Below are 20,721 nucleotides of genomic sequence, written 5' to 3'. Positions count from 1 at the left end.
AGGCACTTTGTCCACCCTGCTCTTTATTTGCCTTTGCATTTTGATCTCCAGAGTTTTTGTACCATGCACCTGTTCTCTGCTTGCAGCACACTGACCTCCAGCAGCTGTAGGCTGCTGGTCTGCATTGAGCTAGCTAACCATTACCATAAAACTGTGATCCACAGGGCTGCATGATGAGCACCACACAAGTACCAGCGTTAATGATGCTACTTCTTCTAGCTGCAGCTCTATGCCTTCCTTACCAGGAAGCATAGATATTGGTTATGAAAGGTACAAAACAATTTTCTGAAAAGCCAGGAGACCTACTGGATGCGGTCAAAAGTTGTACTCAGTCACAGCCTCCCCCAGGAAGCCATAAAGAAAGGGAAAGCAGAACATTTACCAATTAAATTAATTGAATGCCAGAAGACAAAGAGTTCTATGTAATATAAAAAAACCAATATTCCAATGAAAGCCAAAAGCACCACCCTCTAAATATTCTTTGTGCTTGTGCCTCGATGGCTGTGGCATTCTTTCCACTTCATGGGCTGTCTTTTCCAAAGCCTGAGGCAATTGATATAATTTAAGGAAGTAAAAATGTTCTCATGAAATGGGCCGTAACTTGCACATTGCACTTTCAGCTGACACCAACAGCGGCATGCCTTGAAAAACAGGCTGCACTTCCTGGAGGGAATAACATTGCCATTGCACTCTCAGCCTGAGGCCGGAGCAGTTGGATATCAGTGACCCAAAGAGCCTCATCTCTCTCCGTGCACTAAGGAATGGCACTGCACTTTCTGTGAGTACAGATCATTGGTTTTAAACCCATTTCAGCAATGCTGTTTGGTGGGTGATGAGTGAGCAGGGCTTAACCCATTTTTGCCCTGCCCACAGATGTACACATTTGGTCCCTGTTGTGTATATGCAATGTTGGGCATTAATGGTTTATCCTGACCCAGCACTCTGCCCTTAACACCATGTGATTGTGGTCTTATTTACTACATTTGTTTCCTGCCTTTCCTCCAAGAATACCTTGGAACATTTCCACTGGAATAATTGTGGCTAACTTCCACCGCTCTAGGATAGGAGGAAGGGTATTGCTCAGGTGTGATGTCTAGAAGCCAAAGCACCTGTGAGTATGCTCAGATTTGGAGGAATCCAAACACCCAATTCTCATTCTTTCCAAACAGAATCCTCTTACTGGAGAAAGGGGGGGGGGGAGAGAGAGAGACAGTACCTCTGGGCAGGACACGAGAGTGGCTTTGTCCATTATGCACTGTGAAATGAAAACAGAATGAGTCTCTCTGTCATTGTCTGCCTCCCCTCCCCTACTGTCCAGTAATTGTAACATACAATGGCAAGAGTCTCTTCTACAGGAGAAGACCAAGGAGGAAAAAGCTTCAGTTTCAGGTTCCATGTGGAATGGGATAACTACAGACAGACCCATCAGTGGCTCTTACAGACTCATAAGCAAGCAGCAGGTTCTTTCATCAAGGAGTTATAATCCCAGTGTCAAAAGTGGGGCAGAAACCAGAGTGAAGGGAGAGGCAAGAGAGAAATACACATCAGAAATACACATTGGGAGAGTTAGAACAGACAAAAGAAAATATTTCTTTACTCAGCGTGTGGTTGCTCTGTGGAACTCCTTGCCACAGGATGTGGTGATGGCATCTGGTCTGGATGCCTTTAAAAGGGGATTGGACATGTTTCTGGAGGAAAAATCCATTTACAAGCCATGATGTGCATGGGCAACCTCCTGATTTTAGAAATGGGTTATGTCAGAATGCCAAATGCAAGGGAGGGCACCAGGATGAGGTCTCTTGTTATCTGGTGTGCTCCCTGGGGCATTTGGTGGGCCGCTGTGAGATACAGGAAGCTGGACTAGATGGGCCTATGGCCTGATCCAGTGGGGCTGTTCTAATGTTCTTACATCGCAGAGAGAAAGGCAAGGGAGGCCAGAAGTGGATGCATACAAATGTACTTATGAACCCTTCAGCACCTTTTTGACTGGGGTGAACCCTAGGATGGCCTAGAGCAGTGATTTTTAATCTTTTTTGTCTCATGGCACACTGACACTAAAATGGTCAAGGCACACCATACTGTTGGTGGAGGGCTCACACCTCCAAATGGCCCTAATAATAAATGACCAAACTCCCACGGCACACCTGCAGACTATTCACAGCACACCAGTGTGCCTTGGCACAGTGGTTGAAAATGGCTGGCTGAGAATGAAGTCCATGGAAACAAGAACTGTGTCTTCTTAATTTCCATCTCATTAATATAATACTGGGGGAGGGGAGCCCACTTTCCAAAATGGAAGAAGAAGAAGATGGGCCCAAGAGACAGAAGGCTGACAGAGCAAAACTAGCAGAAATCCCATCAAGCTTGTCAAGTGCATGTAGCAAATATTTAAAGTAATTACACACTATTACATTTTTACATAAGTAATTTTACCCCTGCATAACTGGGTGTTTGAAAGTAGTGTTTCTCATATTTAGGAGGGGCAGCAAAGCAAATCTGTTCCTATTTATCCCAGCATAGTATCCCCCCCACACTCTTACTGGTGTCTGCCTTCAATCTTTTTTTTAAGCTTGTAAGTTTCTGCGACATGAATCATCTTATTCCTGTTGCTATGCAAACAGTTTTGAGTTGAAACAGGGCTTTGTTTTTTGTTGAAAAGTGCTATATACATATTCTAATAAATAATAATTTCATTCAGTAATGAGTTTGGTTTGTCCGAGGCATGTGTTCTAAGACAGAAGAGCCTCCATTTGATCTGAGCCAGGAACAGTCAGAGGCTGGAATGAGAGGCTGGAATGGAATGAGGCAGCAAAGCAATCAAGAGGGTACATCAGGTCTGTAGGCATTTCTACACCTTTTCTACATTCTACAGAAATGCCTCAATAACTGATGTACCCTCTTGATTGCTTTGCTGCCTCTCAGCAGCTGATTCGTAAACAAACCAAATACTACAAAGGTGCATAACTCTTCAGTGCTCTTTCTTCCAAAGGCAGCCGCAGTCTGGCCAGTTCTACCTCTAGAACTTTTCACTGCTCCGAGAAGTGAGTTATGTGAACATAGCACTATTATATCTCTGATGAATGAGCTCCAGTGAAAGCACTTTTCCCTGTTATGGATCAATGTTAATGAGGCATCTCCATCTTTCTGGAGTGCTTGAGAGGTGTGGGTCTTCAGCCCCACTTCAGCTAGCAGCAAAAGAATGTGCAGAGATACACATATCCATTGCCAGCAGATGATTCTAAAACAGAAACCAGAACGAAGCAGGGCTCTTCCTAATGTTGTGCTCTGGTGTTGAGTTAAACATAGTGACAGCCCAGAAGGAAACCACAGCTCACAGCTTGTGCCTGCAAACCTCTTTGCAAACATTAGTGAGCTCACCCTCTGCGTGTTATTTTGCAGTTGCTTCTGAAGTATGATTGAAACATCTATTCTGACCTCATTCTTTATCAGAATCTGTTACTTACCACACACAAAAATATCAATGTAGCATCAGGAAGCACATGGGGGAACGACGACATACAACTGAGACGGTCCCACTGAATTGCTCCCAGAACGCAACAAGCTGGGAGTGAAGACCATGCGCATAGGTTCAATCTGGTCCCAGTGATTCACCCTGTTAGACTGGCACTTGATTTAGCCTGTGAACAAGTAGCAGGCACCATTATTAGTGCTGTTATACATCCCTAGGTATGGCATATAAATGACAAAAACCAATAAAAGACTTGGCTCCAGCCACAGGCTTCCAATTTACAAAGGCTGCCCCTCCCCCTATCATGCCCAATGCAGTCAGAGACTTTTCACTGCTGCAGGGTCCAATCCTAAATAGCCAGCTTACCACTGGTGCGCACTGTCACAAACATGCCATAAAGCACATTTGCGAGCCCCTAGTGCCAGTCGAGCACTGGAGCTAGCCCAGTGCCAGCCAGCCCTGGGCTAGCACCAGTGGAACACCGGTGCTCCGTCACTCCGCAGTTGCTCAAACTGCTGGGCAGCGGAGAAGAGTGGGGGCGTGGGGGGAGGCAGGGAGGAGGTGTTCTGGGGGGCGGAGACAGGGGAGGGCAGGGAGAGGTCAGGGTGGGAGGGAGGCAGTACCAGTGGAGTTCCCTTCCCCTGTGGATTCACTGGTGGCTGACCTACTGTGCGCAGGATGCCATGGCAGCCATTTTATAGCCGGGGCAGCTCAGGATTGGGCTGCCCATCATTCCTCTGTCATTGCTGGCAAGAATTGCCAAAGTGGTGGGTGGTCAGCCAACTTTTTAGAATGATGAGTCTAGGACAAGACGGTATCACATTAGAGCAACTGATCTGAGAAGGCTGCACTTGATGTGCACGCACCTGAACAGCACCTTGAAGGTTCTGGCCTCCTGCAGCCCTGAAACGCTAAGGCCCATGAGATCCGGCACAGTATGGCACATTTGGGATGAAATCTGTTTCCCCTCAATTTTGTCTTCTAAGGCAGAGTCTTTATCCAAGTTGGATTAATCATTTTATGGAGGCAGGAAATAGCACAGACCAATAATGCTAAAAGAAAGTGAATGGCTTCAAAATCCTGCACAGACACAACTGTTTTGTTTTTAAACTGCAATAACCCCAAAACCAGAAGCCATGAGTTGTTTTCGTGGTTGGCAACAACACTTTTCTCCAGCATCATTGGACAGTTGCCATGTTTGCGTAGTGCTCAGCATTTGTGGCATCTGAGATTAGCCTCACACATGCAAAGCGATGATATCTGCACTGCACTAACCACACTGAGCCAGTGCAACTCCTTGGTTACGTTGTTTTCAGAAGTTTCTCATCAGCGATAAGCCTGAAGTGTCTGTGAGCAGATGTACAGGCTCATGCATACGTCACTCTTGCACACCTATCTTGGGCGCATACCTGTTCTTCTGACGAACATTGGTTGCCCTGAACACACATTTAAAACAAGAAGGGTTCATTTGTGCTCAGAACTGCTGAGGAAAGGCTGGAGAGCGAAGGCTAGAGTCCTCTGGTAAGTCAGAAGGCAGCTAATAATGTCTTGAGCTTTGCAGAGCAAAGATTCAAAGTGTTGCCCCTTAGGAGTTTCTTTTCACTCAAGAGAAAATTGAAACTCTTGAATCTCAGCAATGAGAGGAAGGCAACTTGGATATCAGTGCTCACTCTCCTTAAGGGACCAATGACTGCATCCTTGCACCCTGGGATGCAAAATACCTGCATAACCTGGTAGGTCTCAGGGGCCTCCTTGACCCTTAGCATCACTCATCTCCATAATGCAGGCATAATTGCATTCATTGGGAAAATGAGGTGCTGATCAGATGAAGATGAGGTGCTGAATTTGGTGGGCCGCTGTGAGATACAGGAAGCTGGACTAGATGGGCCTATGGCCTGATCCAGTGGGGCTGTTCTTATGTTTGATCAATAACCATTCATCTCCTCAGTCATTGAAGGCACACACTTCATGGGCTACTTTTTTTTTAATAGTTTCATGTAATGAAGTTGGTAAGATTAGTGATTTCTTATCACATGTGTAAGCATGCGAATATAGTTGCCTATTTTATAAACTTGCTATAAAATATAAATTTTAAATCCTGATTTTGTTTTTTTAAAAAGGCATATAAAAATTGATGAAAGGAAACAGGCAAGCATTCCAAACTCTATGGCAACTACTAATTCCACCTTCAGGAGACATGCATCACACTTAGAAAACTTTTGCAGACGGCATTATTTGTCTGCTTGGTGTATCAACTAAACAACCATTTTCTTTTGTTTCCTCCTACAGTGGGTATGCAAGAAGTGGCTGCATTCCATCAACTCTATTGCCTGGAAGCATCCCATAAAACAAGCAAACACGACCACAGCTTGTTCTCCATCTTCCAACCAACCTCTCCTATCAGGATCTCCTAGCTTTGTACAGAGATGGAAGCACAACTGAGCAAGATGGAATTTTTCTGCAAGCTGGGCTACAGCAAAGAGGAAGTGTGCAAAGTACTAGACAAGCTAGGCCAAAGTGCCTCAGATAATGACTTGCTGCAAGAGCTGATTCAAATGGGAAGTAGGCCTCAGGAACCCAAACAGTGGGCACATCCCCAACCTGTAGCCCACAGAGCATGCAAGGCCTTGCCAACTTTCCGAATGTCTACTGAGGAAGCAAGGGATCCTGCCAGTGACTTGAGACCCATTGTGATTGATGGCAGCAACGTCGCTATGAGGCAAGCATCTTTTCATTCTGTTAAGTCCCATATCTTTTTACTGTATTTGGTTGCAAGTCTGAAATTATCCTCACCCTATGAAATATAAGCTGAAAGTCTAGGACTGGGGGGGGGGAAGGGGGAATACATTATGGAGTTCAGGTGCAGACATTTTCAGCATGGCACTTCAGCTACAAACTAATACCAGGTCCCTCCCAGACAGTGAATCATGAGTAGGGTGTATGGTCCCACTTGTTTGCTTCCTCTGTGCAAAGCATTGTATTTCTTCAAGGTAAAATGCTTATGCTTGAGGTAAAATAAATGCTTATTTGAAACCTGAGGTAAGCGAATGTCTAAGAAACAAAGTTGCAGATCAGGACTACCCTTGCTCTGGTCCAGCTATTTTCAATCACTGTGCCGTGGCACACTGGTGTGCCGTGAATAGTCTGCAGATGTGCTGTGGGAGTTTGGGGGAGGATCATTTGTTAGTAGGGCCACTGGGGGATGTAAGCCCTGTCAGTGTGGTGTGCCTTGTCAGCGGTCAAAAAATTGATGGTGTACCTTGACAATTTTAGTGCCTTGTCAGTGTGCCCTGAGATGAAAAAGGTTGAAAATCACTGCTCTGGTCAACCTGAGCATCCACTATATAAATATTCTTAATAATTGTTAACCAAACCTCATGCCAAATGCACCCTTCTTGCTCTCAGCCCTCAGAGTCAGTTCACACATCCATGTGCACCCCTTGATGCAGTCACTGCTGACTAGTTGTGCTGACTCACATTATCACGTTTGAGGCAACATGAACATGATTATTTAAGGTATTTGATATATGGCGGCTCATTCACACAAGAAAGGAATCGGTTGCTCCTGTGGCCATCTAGCAAGATATAAATGTGCTTATGTGGCAACTGGCTCTACCAACGTAATAAATAGTGGCACATGGAGAGGAGATTAAGTAGATGTACCTCCCTTGGGGGAGAAATGTTTTCAGAATTTTTTCCCTCCATTTGTTTTTAATATTGTAACATCCACTTTTCAAAGAGTATTTGTCTGATTTTGATAAACTCATCTGCAGCCAGTATAGATGACTGTTTTGGAGGAAAATTGCATTCTTTAGAAACTGGTAAGTGTTCTTAGTTTTAGCATTGGGTTGCTATGCGTGCTGTAAACTTCCTGATGATAAAGCCAGAGATTGGTGGGTTGCACAGGGAGGAGCGACAGTCTTCTGTTTAAGGAAATGCAGATAGCACCAGCACTTTGGCATGCTAGGAGAGCAATTCCCTGGTGGAAACTCCCTAGGCAAGGTGATATCTCTCCTACCATGGTTTAAAATAATCCTGCAAACATTTCTTTCTGCAAGGAAACAGGAGGGATTCAGCCAGACTCTTTTTATGTTCTTAGCACTTTCGGATATGGTGAAGTTGTTACAATACACAACCATCCAGTGAAATGGTGCCAAAAGGGCTTGGCAGCCAACTGCCAGGACCGGCTTCTGTATTGTCCATTTTACCTGTGTAGCAAGGCAAAGTAGTCAGTCTAATTTCTGTCTCTTCCATTTGCACCTGCATGATGCTGATAGCAGGGGCATCTGTTTCTGCTACCAGCAACGCACCCTTGTAGCATTGCTGCTGGATATGCACATGTTCCTGCTTACTCTCTATTCATCTTTTGGACACGGCAGCCCCACTTTTGTTTTGCTTTTTCTACTCATTATTTCTGTGCATGCACTCCTCTCCCTCTTGTCCTTGTTTAAAGCTGCTGCTCATTTTTACAAAGCTGCTTCCATCTGTAACTTTTTCTGATGTTACTCGCTCTCTCTCTCTCTTTCCCTCTGATTGCCCTTAGCGCTTTGGTTCCTAACCTGTGGTCCAGGTCCAGGGACCACAGGTGGTCCGTGAGATCCTGAGAAGTGGTCCATGGGGTCTCAGGAAAAAAAAGATGATAACTTTTGATCACTTGCAGTGTCTCGCCAAGTGAGCGCCTCCCCCCCACGGACCACTGAAGTATTGGATGTGGCTGTAGGTAGTCCATTCTCCAGTCCAGTCTGTGGAGGAGCACTCACTCTTTGAGATGCTTCCCCATGAAGCACAAGAGAGGGCAGAGAATGGACCCGCCTACAGTTGACATTTTGCCAAGCACTCCCCCATGGGCTACCAAATTGAATGGTATTTTTTTGTGTGGTGGGAATGGAGAGGGTTGCATGTGGTCCAAGACAATTTCAATGTATGCCTCAGTAGTCCGTGAGCTCCTAAAGGTTGGGAATCAATGCCTTAGCAAGACCTGGATATCTTCTTGTGACCTTGTTACATGATTAGGTAACAGGTGGTTGGAATCCCTAACTCATTTCAATGTCTATGGTACATATTCAAGAGGCTTGAAAGAATGATTCCCCTCTTTTTATCAGAAAAAGAGCCATAAAGTTGGTACAGCGTTGGAGTTCACAGGGAAACTCAGTGACCCAAGTACAAGAGTTAGCAAGGGCCAAGGGTACAATGGTTCCTGAAAGGAGGAACCTTTGAGCTTTTAAAAAGATTGTTCAGAATATCTTGGATGGAAAACTCACAAGGATGCTTTTCCAGATTTGCCTTTACACTTAGCAGTCGCATGGTTTCACTTGCAGATATACAAGTAAAGGTGGACATTTTGTTGTATTCATGCCTAACAGGCAGGAATCCACCTACAGTGCTGGTGGTTTTCCAACATTTCCTTAAATACAAGACTGTAAAACTGGCAAGGTGCAGCAGAGTGGAAAAGAAGATGCACACTATAGAACCTTGCTCTTATGTTATAATTGTTCAGAACAGGATATTTATACCACTCTAATGGGATTCCCAACTATATACCAAAACTTACAGCCACCTCTAGGGGCCAAACTACATGTTACATCAAGCTTGTCATTGCTTAACACAAGGAGTACTCTCACTGTGTAGTGAGAACATCAGAAGACTCTCACTGCTGTTTTAAAAAACACAGATGTGACGGTAGGAACTTGGTCAGGACCAGAGTGTGTAGGGAGGGAAGTTAACACTTTCCCCATGTTTTCTTGCTGAATATTTACTTCCTCACAGGCTGACCACAATACATACTGTAAAATACTGTCAAGCTTAAGGCTTCAATTACAGCAGTCTAGTCAGAGACCAAGCTCATGGAAATCAACATAACTTACTTTTGAAAAACACAGATAGGATTGGTCTATAAACATGTGATACAATCAGAAGAACACAGAATTAGGCTCCACCCATACTAAAAGATCTACAGCCATGCTGTAGGGACTGTCTCAAGATCTAAAATGGAGTGGGGTATAAACATATAAAACACAAGCAATTGCTGCATAATTGAAATTTGCACTATATAATGGAAATAATAACATATCTAAGAGTTTCAGTAATAGAAAGGTAGCATAAAGAACAAGTTTCTTTCACTATTCCAGGATCTTTGAAAGAGTTTATCTGAATACATTTATTGCTCTGTAGACACCCAGTTGGTTTATTGCCCTTCTACAGACATAGCTAAAAGTCAGGAAATTGATTCCCTCAATTCAATCAGATTTTATGAAAACAAGAATCTGAAAAGGGCAAATCATTACAGCCAACCACTGCTAGGATGCAACTTAATTGCTAACTTAAAGAACTGTGCCTGTAGGTTACCTTATGGGTTATTTCCTCAAGCTCTGACTTGTTTAAGATCCTCCAAGATTGTCTTGTTCCACCTGTGTGAAATTCCATTCTGTTGGTCTACCTGGAGACCCCAAGTTCTTTTTTTGAAAGCTAAAGGTCTAGTGCATCCCACTTCAAGCTGATGCCCCATATAGATTGCCAGTTTGAACAGATGCCACACAGCCCAATCCTATTCATATTTACAAGTCCCACTGAATTTAGTGAGACTTACTTTCAAATTACTGAAGACTGCAGCCTGACTTCTCTTTCTGACATCAGTTGACTGGCTTCCACAGAAGCTGCCCTGCAGACTTTCTGCTCCACTTGGGATAAAATGATAAGTTATGCACAATGTGAGTTTTGGATGGGTTTTTATTGGGGGGGGGGATGTTAGTTTTTCCTTCAACTGCTGGACTGTGCAGCAGGAATGTAGGAGCATTAGTAATTGACCCAACCATGGTTCCAATCAGGATTATGCTCTGCCTCACATTTCCAAAAGGAAACAAACTTTCATTAACGTTTACCCAACTACTTTACCCAAGATCCTAATGCTGAAACACTTATAAGTAAAAATTTTCCTTGTATTATTACCCTCTTTTTTCAGCCACTTCAAAAGCTCAGGCTATGACACAGGATAGACATATGAAAGTTAATTTCTGTATATTGAATACCTGAATTTGGAGCAGTAACTTGGGGCATTTTTGAATGCACATTTTTTTTTATTTGCAGGTTTTAAAACTTACATTTTATTGTTCATGTTTTGAAAACACCTGATACAAATTTAGAGAATAAAGCACCACACCTCCAGGACTGCTCCCTTTGCTGCCTTTTTATGTGACATCTCAATATTAGTTGAATACAGCTAATTCAGAATAACTGGACTTTATTTCAAATATCTGATCAAATACACTGCTGACTCTGTGCCTTGCCTATGCTTTTCCTGGCTTTTAGTCATCTATATAGTTTTGGGGCTAGTTTAATGTGAAAAATGTCCCGTCATGATTCAGAGTTCTTTCAAAGACTTGTGAACACTGGGGAAGGAGAAGAGCACTCTCCCCCCCCTTCAGGAAACATTCTTAAGGAACATGATGGTGTTATAAGATGGACCTCTTGTAAACTGAGCAGGTGATAAAAGCAGAAACTGTTAGAAATTAAAATATAATTTTTGTGTCTTAAATGCACATTCTCTTTCTCTGTTTTTCTTCAGCCACGGAAATAAGGAAGTGTTTTCATGTTTGGGGATTCAGCTTGTGGTAGACTGGTTCAAGCACAGAGGTCACCAATACATCAAAGTCTTTGTCCCATCTTGGAGAAAGGAGCCAACCCGATCTAATACAACTATCACAGGTAGGCACCTGTTCCAAATCACATTTCCAGTATTAAGTGTAATAGAAGATTTAGGGTCCAATCCTATGGGCCTTACCGCTGACGGTACATGCAAACTGCTGGTTCTTGGTGTTGCAGAAGTGCCGCAAAGCATGTTTGCCTCATCTGGGGAGCAAGGAGCACTGGTGCTGCAACTGCTATGATTTTAAAAATGTTTTTAAACTTCCGAATTTCCACTAATTTTTGGAATCTTCTGTTTTAAAAAAAAATTCTTCCCTTATTTTAACTCTTAGATCAATATATCCTCGAAAAACTGGCAAAGCAAGCAATTCTTGTGTATACACCTTCACGCAAAATAAAAGGCAAGAGGATGGCCTGCTATGATGATCGCTATATAGTTAAACTGGCCTACGAGCAAGACGGGGTCATCATTTCCAATGACAACTTTCGGGATCTGCAAAATGAAAACCCAGAGTGGAAATGGTTCATTGAACAGCGACTGCTCATGTACTCCTTTGTCAATGACATGTAAGAGATGCACGTATTTGCAAGTATTTCACACATTTCTCTGAGTCAAAACGGAAACTTCAGGGCTTTATTTGCTGAAAGGCTTTACGTTGCGTTCATAGTCATGTCCGTGCAGTTCAATGAGAAAAAGAGGAAGCAAGAAAGTGAACTGCTTTTCACACTTCCTACCTTCAAGTAATCCCCTTCCACACCAATTTGCATGTTGCAGAGCACTTGCATTTTTGTCAAGTCAAAATGTACAAGGTTTGGGAGATACTTAAGGGTTCACAGACAATTCACTCAGAGCAAACTTTTGGGCCCCATTGTTGCACTGTGCATACTAAACTGTCCTAGAATATACACTTATTCTCTCACAACTGCACACTGCAGGGAAAGATTGCAAGCTGGCTCACAGGGAAGTGTTTCGCTATTACAGACCACCTCACTCAAGGAACCCAGTGATCCCAGGGCACGATCTGAGAGTACGCAACACAGCCCACCTTGTTAAAGCTACCTGAGCTGAGATCTAGTCATAGTGTCAGGATGGGCAATTGCCTCGGAACCCTGTGTATGTCACTTTGAATTCCCTGATGGAGTAAATGTAGGAGAAAATAAGCCCTCAGATCTATTTTAAAGAAATTTAGCAGTTCAAAATTACAAATACCCGGTCATTAGAGAAAAGGATTTGCTTGAACAAACTGTCTGAGGCTGCAATCCTAACCACACTTTCCTGAGAATAAGCCCCATTGAATAAAATAGGACTTACTTCTGAGTAGACCTGGTTAGGATTGTGCCCTAAGACAATTGAATTGGAAAAACCCACAAAAGATATTTACATATTAAGATTGCCTTTCACTTTCTTCATTACCAATGACCTTATAAGGCCATTTGAGGTAGATAATCTAATGGCAGGTTTGTTTTTCTTAAGAAGGCTGGAAATTGACCTGGGAAATACACTAGGTAAAGAAAGAGTTTCTGTCCAATTAGTTTAAGTAAATATCTAGATACAGCTTAACAAAATTGGCATGATCCAGCAGTTAAGCATTTTATGTCCCATTGATTTCAATGGAGAGTTATGCATGCATCTAAAATGCCTCCCTTAGAAAGCAATGGGGCTTTAAAGTGCTTCATTTTACTTTGGTTTGATTGTGCTCCATACCTTTCAACTTATTTGCATGCATTTGTTACAGTTGTTGCTGTATACATTTCTGAATATTCTTCTGTTCTGAACATGTATTCTACACGAGTGATCAGATGAATAAACTGGATTGCAAATATCAGGCAAATAACTGACTATAAAAATCTTTATCTATAATAATAATAATAATAATAATAATAATAATAATAATTATTATTATTATTATTATTATTATTATTATTATTATTATTATTATTATTATTATTATTATTATTATAACTAGGTATTTATATACCACCTTTCTGGTCACCAGATTACTCCTCTGACTTTATTCAAGGTGGTTTACATAGGCAGGCATTTCTAAATCCCTCAAAGGGATTTTTACAATCATAGAGGTTCTCTCTTTCAAGAACCAACCACATTTCAGAATAGATCTTCCTGGTTTGGTCTCACTTCTGGCCTCCAGTTCTCCCACGCAGGCTGGCAAGCAGCTCCATCTCTCACATGGAGGGCAGCCAAGACGCTTCTTGCTCACACCAAGAGCAGGTGGAATCACTCAGCTCGGCTTGTCGGCTGTTTCAAGGTCTCGCCATTCTCAGCCCTTCAGGGAGCTGCCGGTGTCCTTGAACTGGCAAACTTCTGATGTTATCTTCGGGCTAACGGAGTCTCTACACCACATCTCCTGCCCAGACCTATCTATGGCTTCAAAGGGCTTATATTCCATCCAAGGTTTGATAATATCCATTTCCAAAGCACCAACGACGAATTCTGCCCTCTTTTTGCCCAGTTATAATACAGGTGGCTGCTTTACAAAAACACTACTATATAACAATATTGCATTTTCATGTCTCTTACCAGTTTACACCAAAGGAGGAACTGTATATATTTTGTTAATGTTTTTCTATCTAGAAGACCATAGTCTGAATTATTCTACTAAAATCATACCTAAAAATCTCTACTGAGAATGTTCATGTAATTCAGAAACTAGCACATTATCTGTTCAGTTAACTGTGATCATTTTGTTTTTAGATTTATGCCTCCTGATGATCCCTTAGGCCGAAATGGACCCTCTCTTGCCAGTTTCCTCAGCAAAAAGCCACTCATCCCTGAGCCAAAATGGCAGCTCTGTCCTTACGGTATTTTTTTTTCAATGTTATTTACCAGTTGCTTACCTACCTATCTACCTAACTGAATTCTCAGTGAGAGCAATATCCAGTGGCAATTCTAGCATCTACTTTTCTCAGTATAAGGACCAAATGGGGAACGTGTATATCTAAACCCGCTCTCCACTGATTCATGTGCAAGTTTTCTAGCACCTGAAACTTGCAAGCCTTTCCATAACAGAAGTACAATCAGACAATACAATGGAAGTGCCAAAAGCTGTTTTTATAAGTCACCTTATACCTTTCACCACTTCCTGAAAATTTTAAAAGCTACCCCACATTTCATCATGCAAAGAGGCAGGAAGTTTGAAGCAGCTTTTGCATAAGCAACAAGGACAAGGAAGCTGCTACTTTTAGTTCTGTGCAGTGATTCTCCCCACAGGGGGAATAAACTTGGCTGCTTTTAAAATCATGATTGAGTGAGCCATTGTCTCATACTTAAGTCAGTGAAAGAATAGCTTGTGTCAGTAAGATTCCACACTTTGCATATTACACACCCTCACTGCATAGTGGAGACCATCACAGTGTGAGAAAAATAAGTACAGTATGTCATTTCTGAACATAGAAGGCTGGATTACTACTGCTTCACCAGAAGCTTGAAATTGTAACAATCACCACAAGGGGGCAAACAAGTTCATCCCCTTTTGCAACATGTCAGCCTCAAGCCAGTTAGTGATCTGAGTATCTAAAATACACCATATTCTTCCTATACATCAAGTGTGTTGCAGATTCATAAAGATTGATATCAAAGATTGTGCTTGTTTTTATCTGCCACATGGGAGTGACCAAGGTGTCTCACTTCTGCAGGATCAGTGGTATTGATCCTGTAAGGGAGACTTAAGAATGTAAGAACATAAGAACAGCCCCAATGGATCAGGTCATAGGCCCATCTAGTCCAGTTTCCTGTATCTCACAGCGGCCCACCAAATGCCACAGGGAGCACACCAGATAACAAGAGACCTCATCCTGGTGCCCTCCCTTGCATCTGGCATTCTGACATAGCCCATTTCTAAAATCAGGAGGTTGCACATACAAATCATGGCTTGTAACCCGTAATGGATTTCTCCTCCAGAAACTTGTCCAATCCCCTTTTAAAGGCGTTCAGGCCAGATGCCATCACCACATCCTGTGGCAAAGAGTTCCACAAACCAATCACACGCTGAGTAAAGAAATATTTTCTTTTGTCTGTTCTAACTCTCCCAACACTCAATTTTAGTGGATGTCCCCTGGTTCTGGTGTTATGTGAGAGTGTAAAGAGCATCTCTCTATCCACTCTGTTCATCCCCTGCGTAATTTTGTATGTCTCAATCATGTCCCCCCTCAGGCGCCTCTTTTCTAGGCTGAAGAGGCCCAAACGCTGTAGCCTTTCCTCATAAGGAAGGTGCCCCAGCCAAGCAATCACTTAGTCGCTCTCTTTTGCACCTTTTCCATTTCCACTATGTCCTTTTTGAGATGCGGCGACCAGAACTGGACACAATACTCCAGGTGTGGCCTTACCATTGATTTGTACAACGGCATTATAATATTAGCCGTTTTGTTCTCAATACCTTTTCTAATGATCCCAAGCATAGAATTGGCCTTCTTTATTGCCGCCGCACATTGAGTTGACACTTTCATCGACCTGTCCACCACCACCCCAAGATCTCTCTCCTGATCTGTCACAGACAGTTCAGAACCCATCAGCCTATATGTGAAGTTTTGATTTTTTGCCCCAATGTGCATGACTTTACACTTACTGACATTGAAGCGTATCTGCCATTTTGCTGTCCATTCTGCCAGTCTGCAGAGATCCTTCTGGAGCTCCTCACAATCACTTCTGGTCTTCACCACTTGGAAGAGTTTGATGTCGTCTGCGAACTTAGCCACCTCACTGCTCACCCCTGTCTCCAGGTCATTTCTGAAGAGGCTGAAACGCACCGGTCCCAGGACAGATCCTTGGGGCACACCCCTTTCACCTCTCTCCATTGTGAAAATTGCCCATTGACTCCCACTCTCTGTTTCCTGGCCTTCAACCAGTTCTCAATCCATGAGAGGACCTGTCCTCCAATTCCCTGACTGTGGAGTTTTTTTAGTAGCCTTTGGTGAGGGACCATGTCGAACGCCTTCTGAAGGTTTAGCTATATAATGTCTACGGGTTCTCCTGCATCCACATGCCTGTTGACCTTTTCAAAGAATTCGATAAGGTTCGTGAGGCAAGACTTACGAGGTGCTACAATGCTTCTGAGACCTAGTGATGCATCCCAGTCAATGTTCTTGACATAGATTTGCTCATTAACTTCTCTTTTCTTCCCCTAGGCAAAAAGTGTACATATGGTATCAAGTGCAAATACAACCACCCAGAAAGAATGAATGGTGACCATCTCTCTGTGGCTGATGAACTTCGGGCGAAGACCAAAGCCTTCTGCCTATCTCAGAGGACTGAGGGAGAATTATTGAGCTCAACCCCCAAAAGCAACAGAGATGAGAATACATCAGGTTCAGCTGATACTAGAGGGGGCAAAGTTGTTGACAACAGAAGCTGCTCAGCACCCAGCTTGCTGGTAGTTCCCACCAGTTCTCCTCAGCATTCTCTGCAGTGGGAAGACGACATCAGGGATTCAGCAAGCGAGTGGTCAAACAGACAAGATGATGGCTGGCAGCCTGAATCTACTGTTTTACAACCAGGCCCATCAAGACATGCAGGGGACATATTGGAGCAACTCTCTGCATTGTCTCTCTGTGCCAGGACCTACTCTGGAAACACACTTGAAGGTAGTAAATATGAGGACATGGAAGGCAACTCACATAAGAACTTCAATTACAACCACAGTCCACGTTTGTCTCACCACAATCTGTGTTTGGACTGCCCATGCTTACAAGTATGCAGTTTCCAAGGATCAGGTGCCTGCATAGATGGACAAGTCCCAGGATTAAGGCCTCACCCACAGCTGTGCAGGGTGCAAACACCAGTGATACAGACCTCACAAATACCTTCTGGCTTGGTCAGGAAGGGCTTGAAGGGACCACACCGCTCTAAAGCCCCTGCAGCCAAATTGTACTCATACAGCAAAAATGGAGACATTTTGTATCCTGGAAATCCACAGACCCAGTTTTATGACCTGTTGGATTCCAGCTCATACAGAGCAGTAGAGTATTATTCATATCCCTCTGGAACTGAGCCCCAGCAGCATTTAGCTCCCAGCTCTCTTTGCGCAGAGCAAGCACACACCGTGCAAACTTCCTGCTCTGCCCTTCCATATGAGACAGAGCAATCCATGTCATCTTCCTACACCAATATTCTAGACACGAGCAGCTTAATGCCATTAGTTCAGTGCCACAGGAACCCCTGCAGCACATTGCCCAGCAGAAAGCCATGGTAAGCAGGAGTTTGATCATGTCGAACATCCATTTCTATAAATAGTTTGGTGACAAGAACAGTCGTGTATGGACTGGGCTTGACTTGAGCTTTCACTGTGTTTTTCTGTCTTGCTTTTGCCTGTTCTGCCATGCCATCACCAGAAACAACCTCCTGCTCTTCAATCCATCAAACACATCTTGCTTTCTTCCTTCACCCTCTGCTCCTCTCCTTCCCTAGACCACTACTGCCTCATCGATTGCAATCTGTTTAACCCCTTTCACCACTTGTCATTTCTTTCTCAAATGCTGAATCCTCCCTTCAGTTTTTTTTTCTTGTCAATGTTCAGCTGGTTCACATTTTGTGCAACGTGAATATCTACCACAACCACAGCAGTGACACGTGAGTGTGTTAAATAAGTCCAGGGCAAACATGTATTTCTAAGCACATAGGGGCATGTGCTAGGACAGTGGTTAAGAACATAAGAACAGTCTCGCTGGATCAGGCCATAGGCCCATCTAGTCCAGCTTCCTGAATCTCACAGCGGCCCACCAAATGCAATCTGGAGCACACCAGATAATAAGAGACCTGCATCCTGGTGCCCTCCCTTGCATCTGGCATAGCCCATTTCTAAAATCAGGAGGTTGCACATACACATCATGGCTTGTAACCCACAATGGATTTTTCCTCCAGAAATTGGTCCAATCCCCTTTTAAAGGCATCTAGGCCAGATACCATCACCACATCCTGTGGCAAGGAGTTCCACAGATCAATCACACACTGAGTAAAGAAATATTTTCTTTTGCCTGTCCTAACTCTCTCAACACTCAATTTTAGTGGGTGTCCCCTGGTTCTGGTGTTATGTGAGAGTGTAAAGAGCATCTCTCTATCCACTCTATCCTTCCCGGATAGAAATGGTTCTCACACATTTAGCACTGGGACCCACTTTTTAGAATGAGAATCTATCAGGACCCACCAGAAGTGATGTCATGACCAGAAGTGACATCATCAAGCAGGAAAATTTTTTAACAATCCTAGGCTGCAATCCTACCCACACTTACCAAGGAGTAAGTCCTATTTACTATCATTGTTAAAAGCATATACACTGTAGCTTGTTAAAAGTATGGGTCTGTAATATTTCCTCAAAGGCAGTCACATACCATGGAAGCATCAAGTCTAATAAATTAAAAATAAAATAGTGAAATGAATGGGGACCCACCTGAAATTGGCTTACGACCCACCTAGTGGGTCCCAACCCATAGTGTGCTAGGAAATCCAGATACACCAAACACACATCAGTCACTCCCACTTTGTGTATGCACCACAGTATAACCTTTGTTGCAGCAGCAAACCAAAGTAACTTGGTGACAAGAACAAGACCCTGTAAAGTGTCTTGTCTGACCATAAGCTTTGTGTGCAACATTATGGTATTTGCAGCCATGCAAATGGCACAATGCAAGACCACTGGGTTGCTGAATACCTAATTGAATGGATTATATTGAATCCATTGTGTACACAACTTACACAATTCGGCACTTGTGTGCTTGTTTTTGTTGTTATAAAGCGATCAGCCACAGTGGAGTGGGGAAAGGGATTTGGATCAGAACTGAAGAAGGGGATATTAATCCTTTCTCCTTCCACGATCCCAATTGGGATTCTCTGTTCCTCATCCTGCAGATGTTATTTCCCCCTAGTGTGAAAGGTCCCATTGGCAACAATGGGGGAGCACCTCTGAAGACTGTTTGAAAGTTATACAATAGTTGTTCCAAAATATAGACAAACTGATGAAGACCAGGAAAATGGCATATTTTTCACCAGGCTTAAACACAACTGCAGGAACTCTTTCCATTTCTAAGAACAATTCAAAGCACTTAACCTTCAAAGCCCTACACAGCCTGGGACCTGGTTTTTAAAGAACTGCCTTCTTTTGCATAAGCCTGGCCATGTGTTAAGATATTTCATGTAGGCCTTTTTTCTGGACCCACCACTGACCTAGATGAGGCAGGTGGGGACTGGAAAGAGGGTCTTCTTGGTGGCAGTGCCCTGGCTTCAGTATTTGCTCACCAGGAAGTCTTGCCAGGCTAAGTTTTCCACCTTTTGGGTGTCAGGTGAAAACCTTTATTCTCCCAGGTCCTTTAGGTGCCATTTTAAGTCAAATTTTGTAGGTGGTGCTGCTCAATTGCGAATGGCTGATATATTGTAAACCACTCTTGGACTGATGAGCATGGTACCATATCCTATAACTAACTCAATAATGGTGTTTCAGGGCAGCTGATTTTTAGGATAAATCTCCAGGTAAACTGGCATTGCTGGCTTTTTTGTTCTTACCATAGAACCAGCTCTGCCAGATCACATCCATATATCAAAATCAAATAGCTTTTTATGGATACAGTTACAAGAGTGCAATTCCTGCCTGTTTTAAACAGGACAAGACCACTGTATTCTTGGGTTTTGTTTTGTTTGTTCTGAAGTTCTCTAATAAGAAATAAGCCCTTATATGCGTATACTGTATTAAGTGAGAAAACAAAAGAATGTGCCCACTTATAAATCAGATGCTGCAAACTTTTACAATGTTTAATAGAACTGAAAAGCTGTTTATCAGGGGTGCTCAATTAAACTGCCTAAAGGACTTGGAGATAAATTGAAGAGTGGTGATGATTACATGATAAATACATGATTACACTTTCATGACCTGCTTAGAGCAGTTACACATCTCTTTCTTTCACTGAATTTTGTTAGTACCATTCATGGATATAAATCTTCACTGATGGTGTTTCTAGTCTAGCAGTATTATGTCATAAGATGCTTTGAGGACAGAACTTGCCCTTGACCAAAAGTTCAAAGCAGACAGCCAAAAAAATGTCATTATTACACTTTACAGATTATTACACACTGAACAAAACCAAACCAAAAAACCCATCTAAGACTCAAAACTTTACCCTCTCAGTATTTTTCCTCCTTGGGTGTGACAGTTAAGGTCACAAGGTTGAATCTGTAGTTTAATAGCCCTTGAGATTAGGTGGAGAGGTCTAGGAATTAGGGAAGAGATGTAGAAATTGCGGCACTTTGCACTTGAAGGATGTCCGCCTCCCCCCATCTGTATTTTGGCATAACTAGCAAGGTGGAAGTACCATTTTTAAAGTAGTGGAGTTGGATCAATATATTTGAATATTTAACGTTTTTATTTCAGAATTGTCCAGATAAAAAATTGTCCATATTTTGCTTTTAATATGTGTATTTTGTAGAAAAATTAGAATGAGACAAAAAAGACACCTGAGATGGGGAAAATGTTCCCCCAACTCATGTCCAAGGACTGATAATATCCAGTGATTCAGAAGAGTTATGATAACTCTGCTAATGCATGGAAACTCAATACTAATGAAAGACTCTGATCCATAAAATTACTACCACACAAGTAGCAGTCGAGAAA

General features: G+C 42.9%; 1 protein-coding gene across 2 annotated transcripts; it reads left to right on the top strand.

The window, feature by feature from the left end:
* The first annotated feature begins 531 nt into the window (after nucleotides 1–531).
* Nucleotides 532–20,508, top strand: ZC3H12D (zinc finger CCCH-type containing 12D). Of its 2 annotated transcripts, none has more exons than XM_066615577.1 (6): nucleotides 532–778; nucleotides 5,759–6,188; nucleotides 11,031–11,170; nucleotides 11,443–11,677; nucleotides 13,824–13,930; nucleotides 16,253–20,508. In XM_066615577.1, exons 2-6 carry the CDS (start codon nucleotides 5,896–5,898, stop codon nucleotides 17,314–17,316), a joined length of 1,839 nt encoding a protein of 612 aa, XP_066471674.1. In that variant the 5' UTR covers nucleotides 532–778; nucleotides 5,759–5,895; the 3' UTR covers nucleotides 17,317–20,508. The 2 variants fall into 2 exon arrangements, with proteins under 2 accessions (XP_066471674.1, XP_066471664.1); XM_066615567.1 differs by lacking the exon at nucleotides 532–778 and adding an exon at nucleotides 4,912–4,990.
* Nucleotides 20,509–20,721: the final 213 nt, after the last annotated feature.

This window comes from Tiliqua scincoides, chromosome 1 (assembly GCF_035046505.1).
Source record: "Tiliqua scincoides isolate rTilSci1 chromosome 1, rTilSci1.hap2, whole genome shotgun sequence".
Classification (NCBI taxonomy): Eukaryota; Metazoa; Chordata; class Lepidosauria; order Squamata; family Scincidae; genus Tiliqua; species Tiliqua scincoides.
Note: the sequence above shows the minus strand (reverse complement) of the source record. Positions and strands in the feature narration are given on the sequence as shown.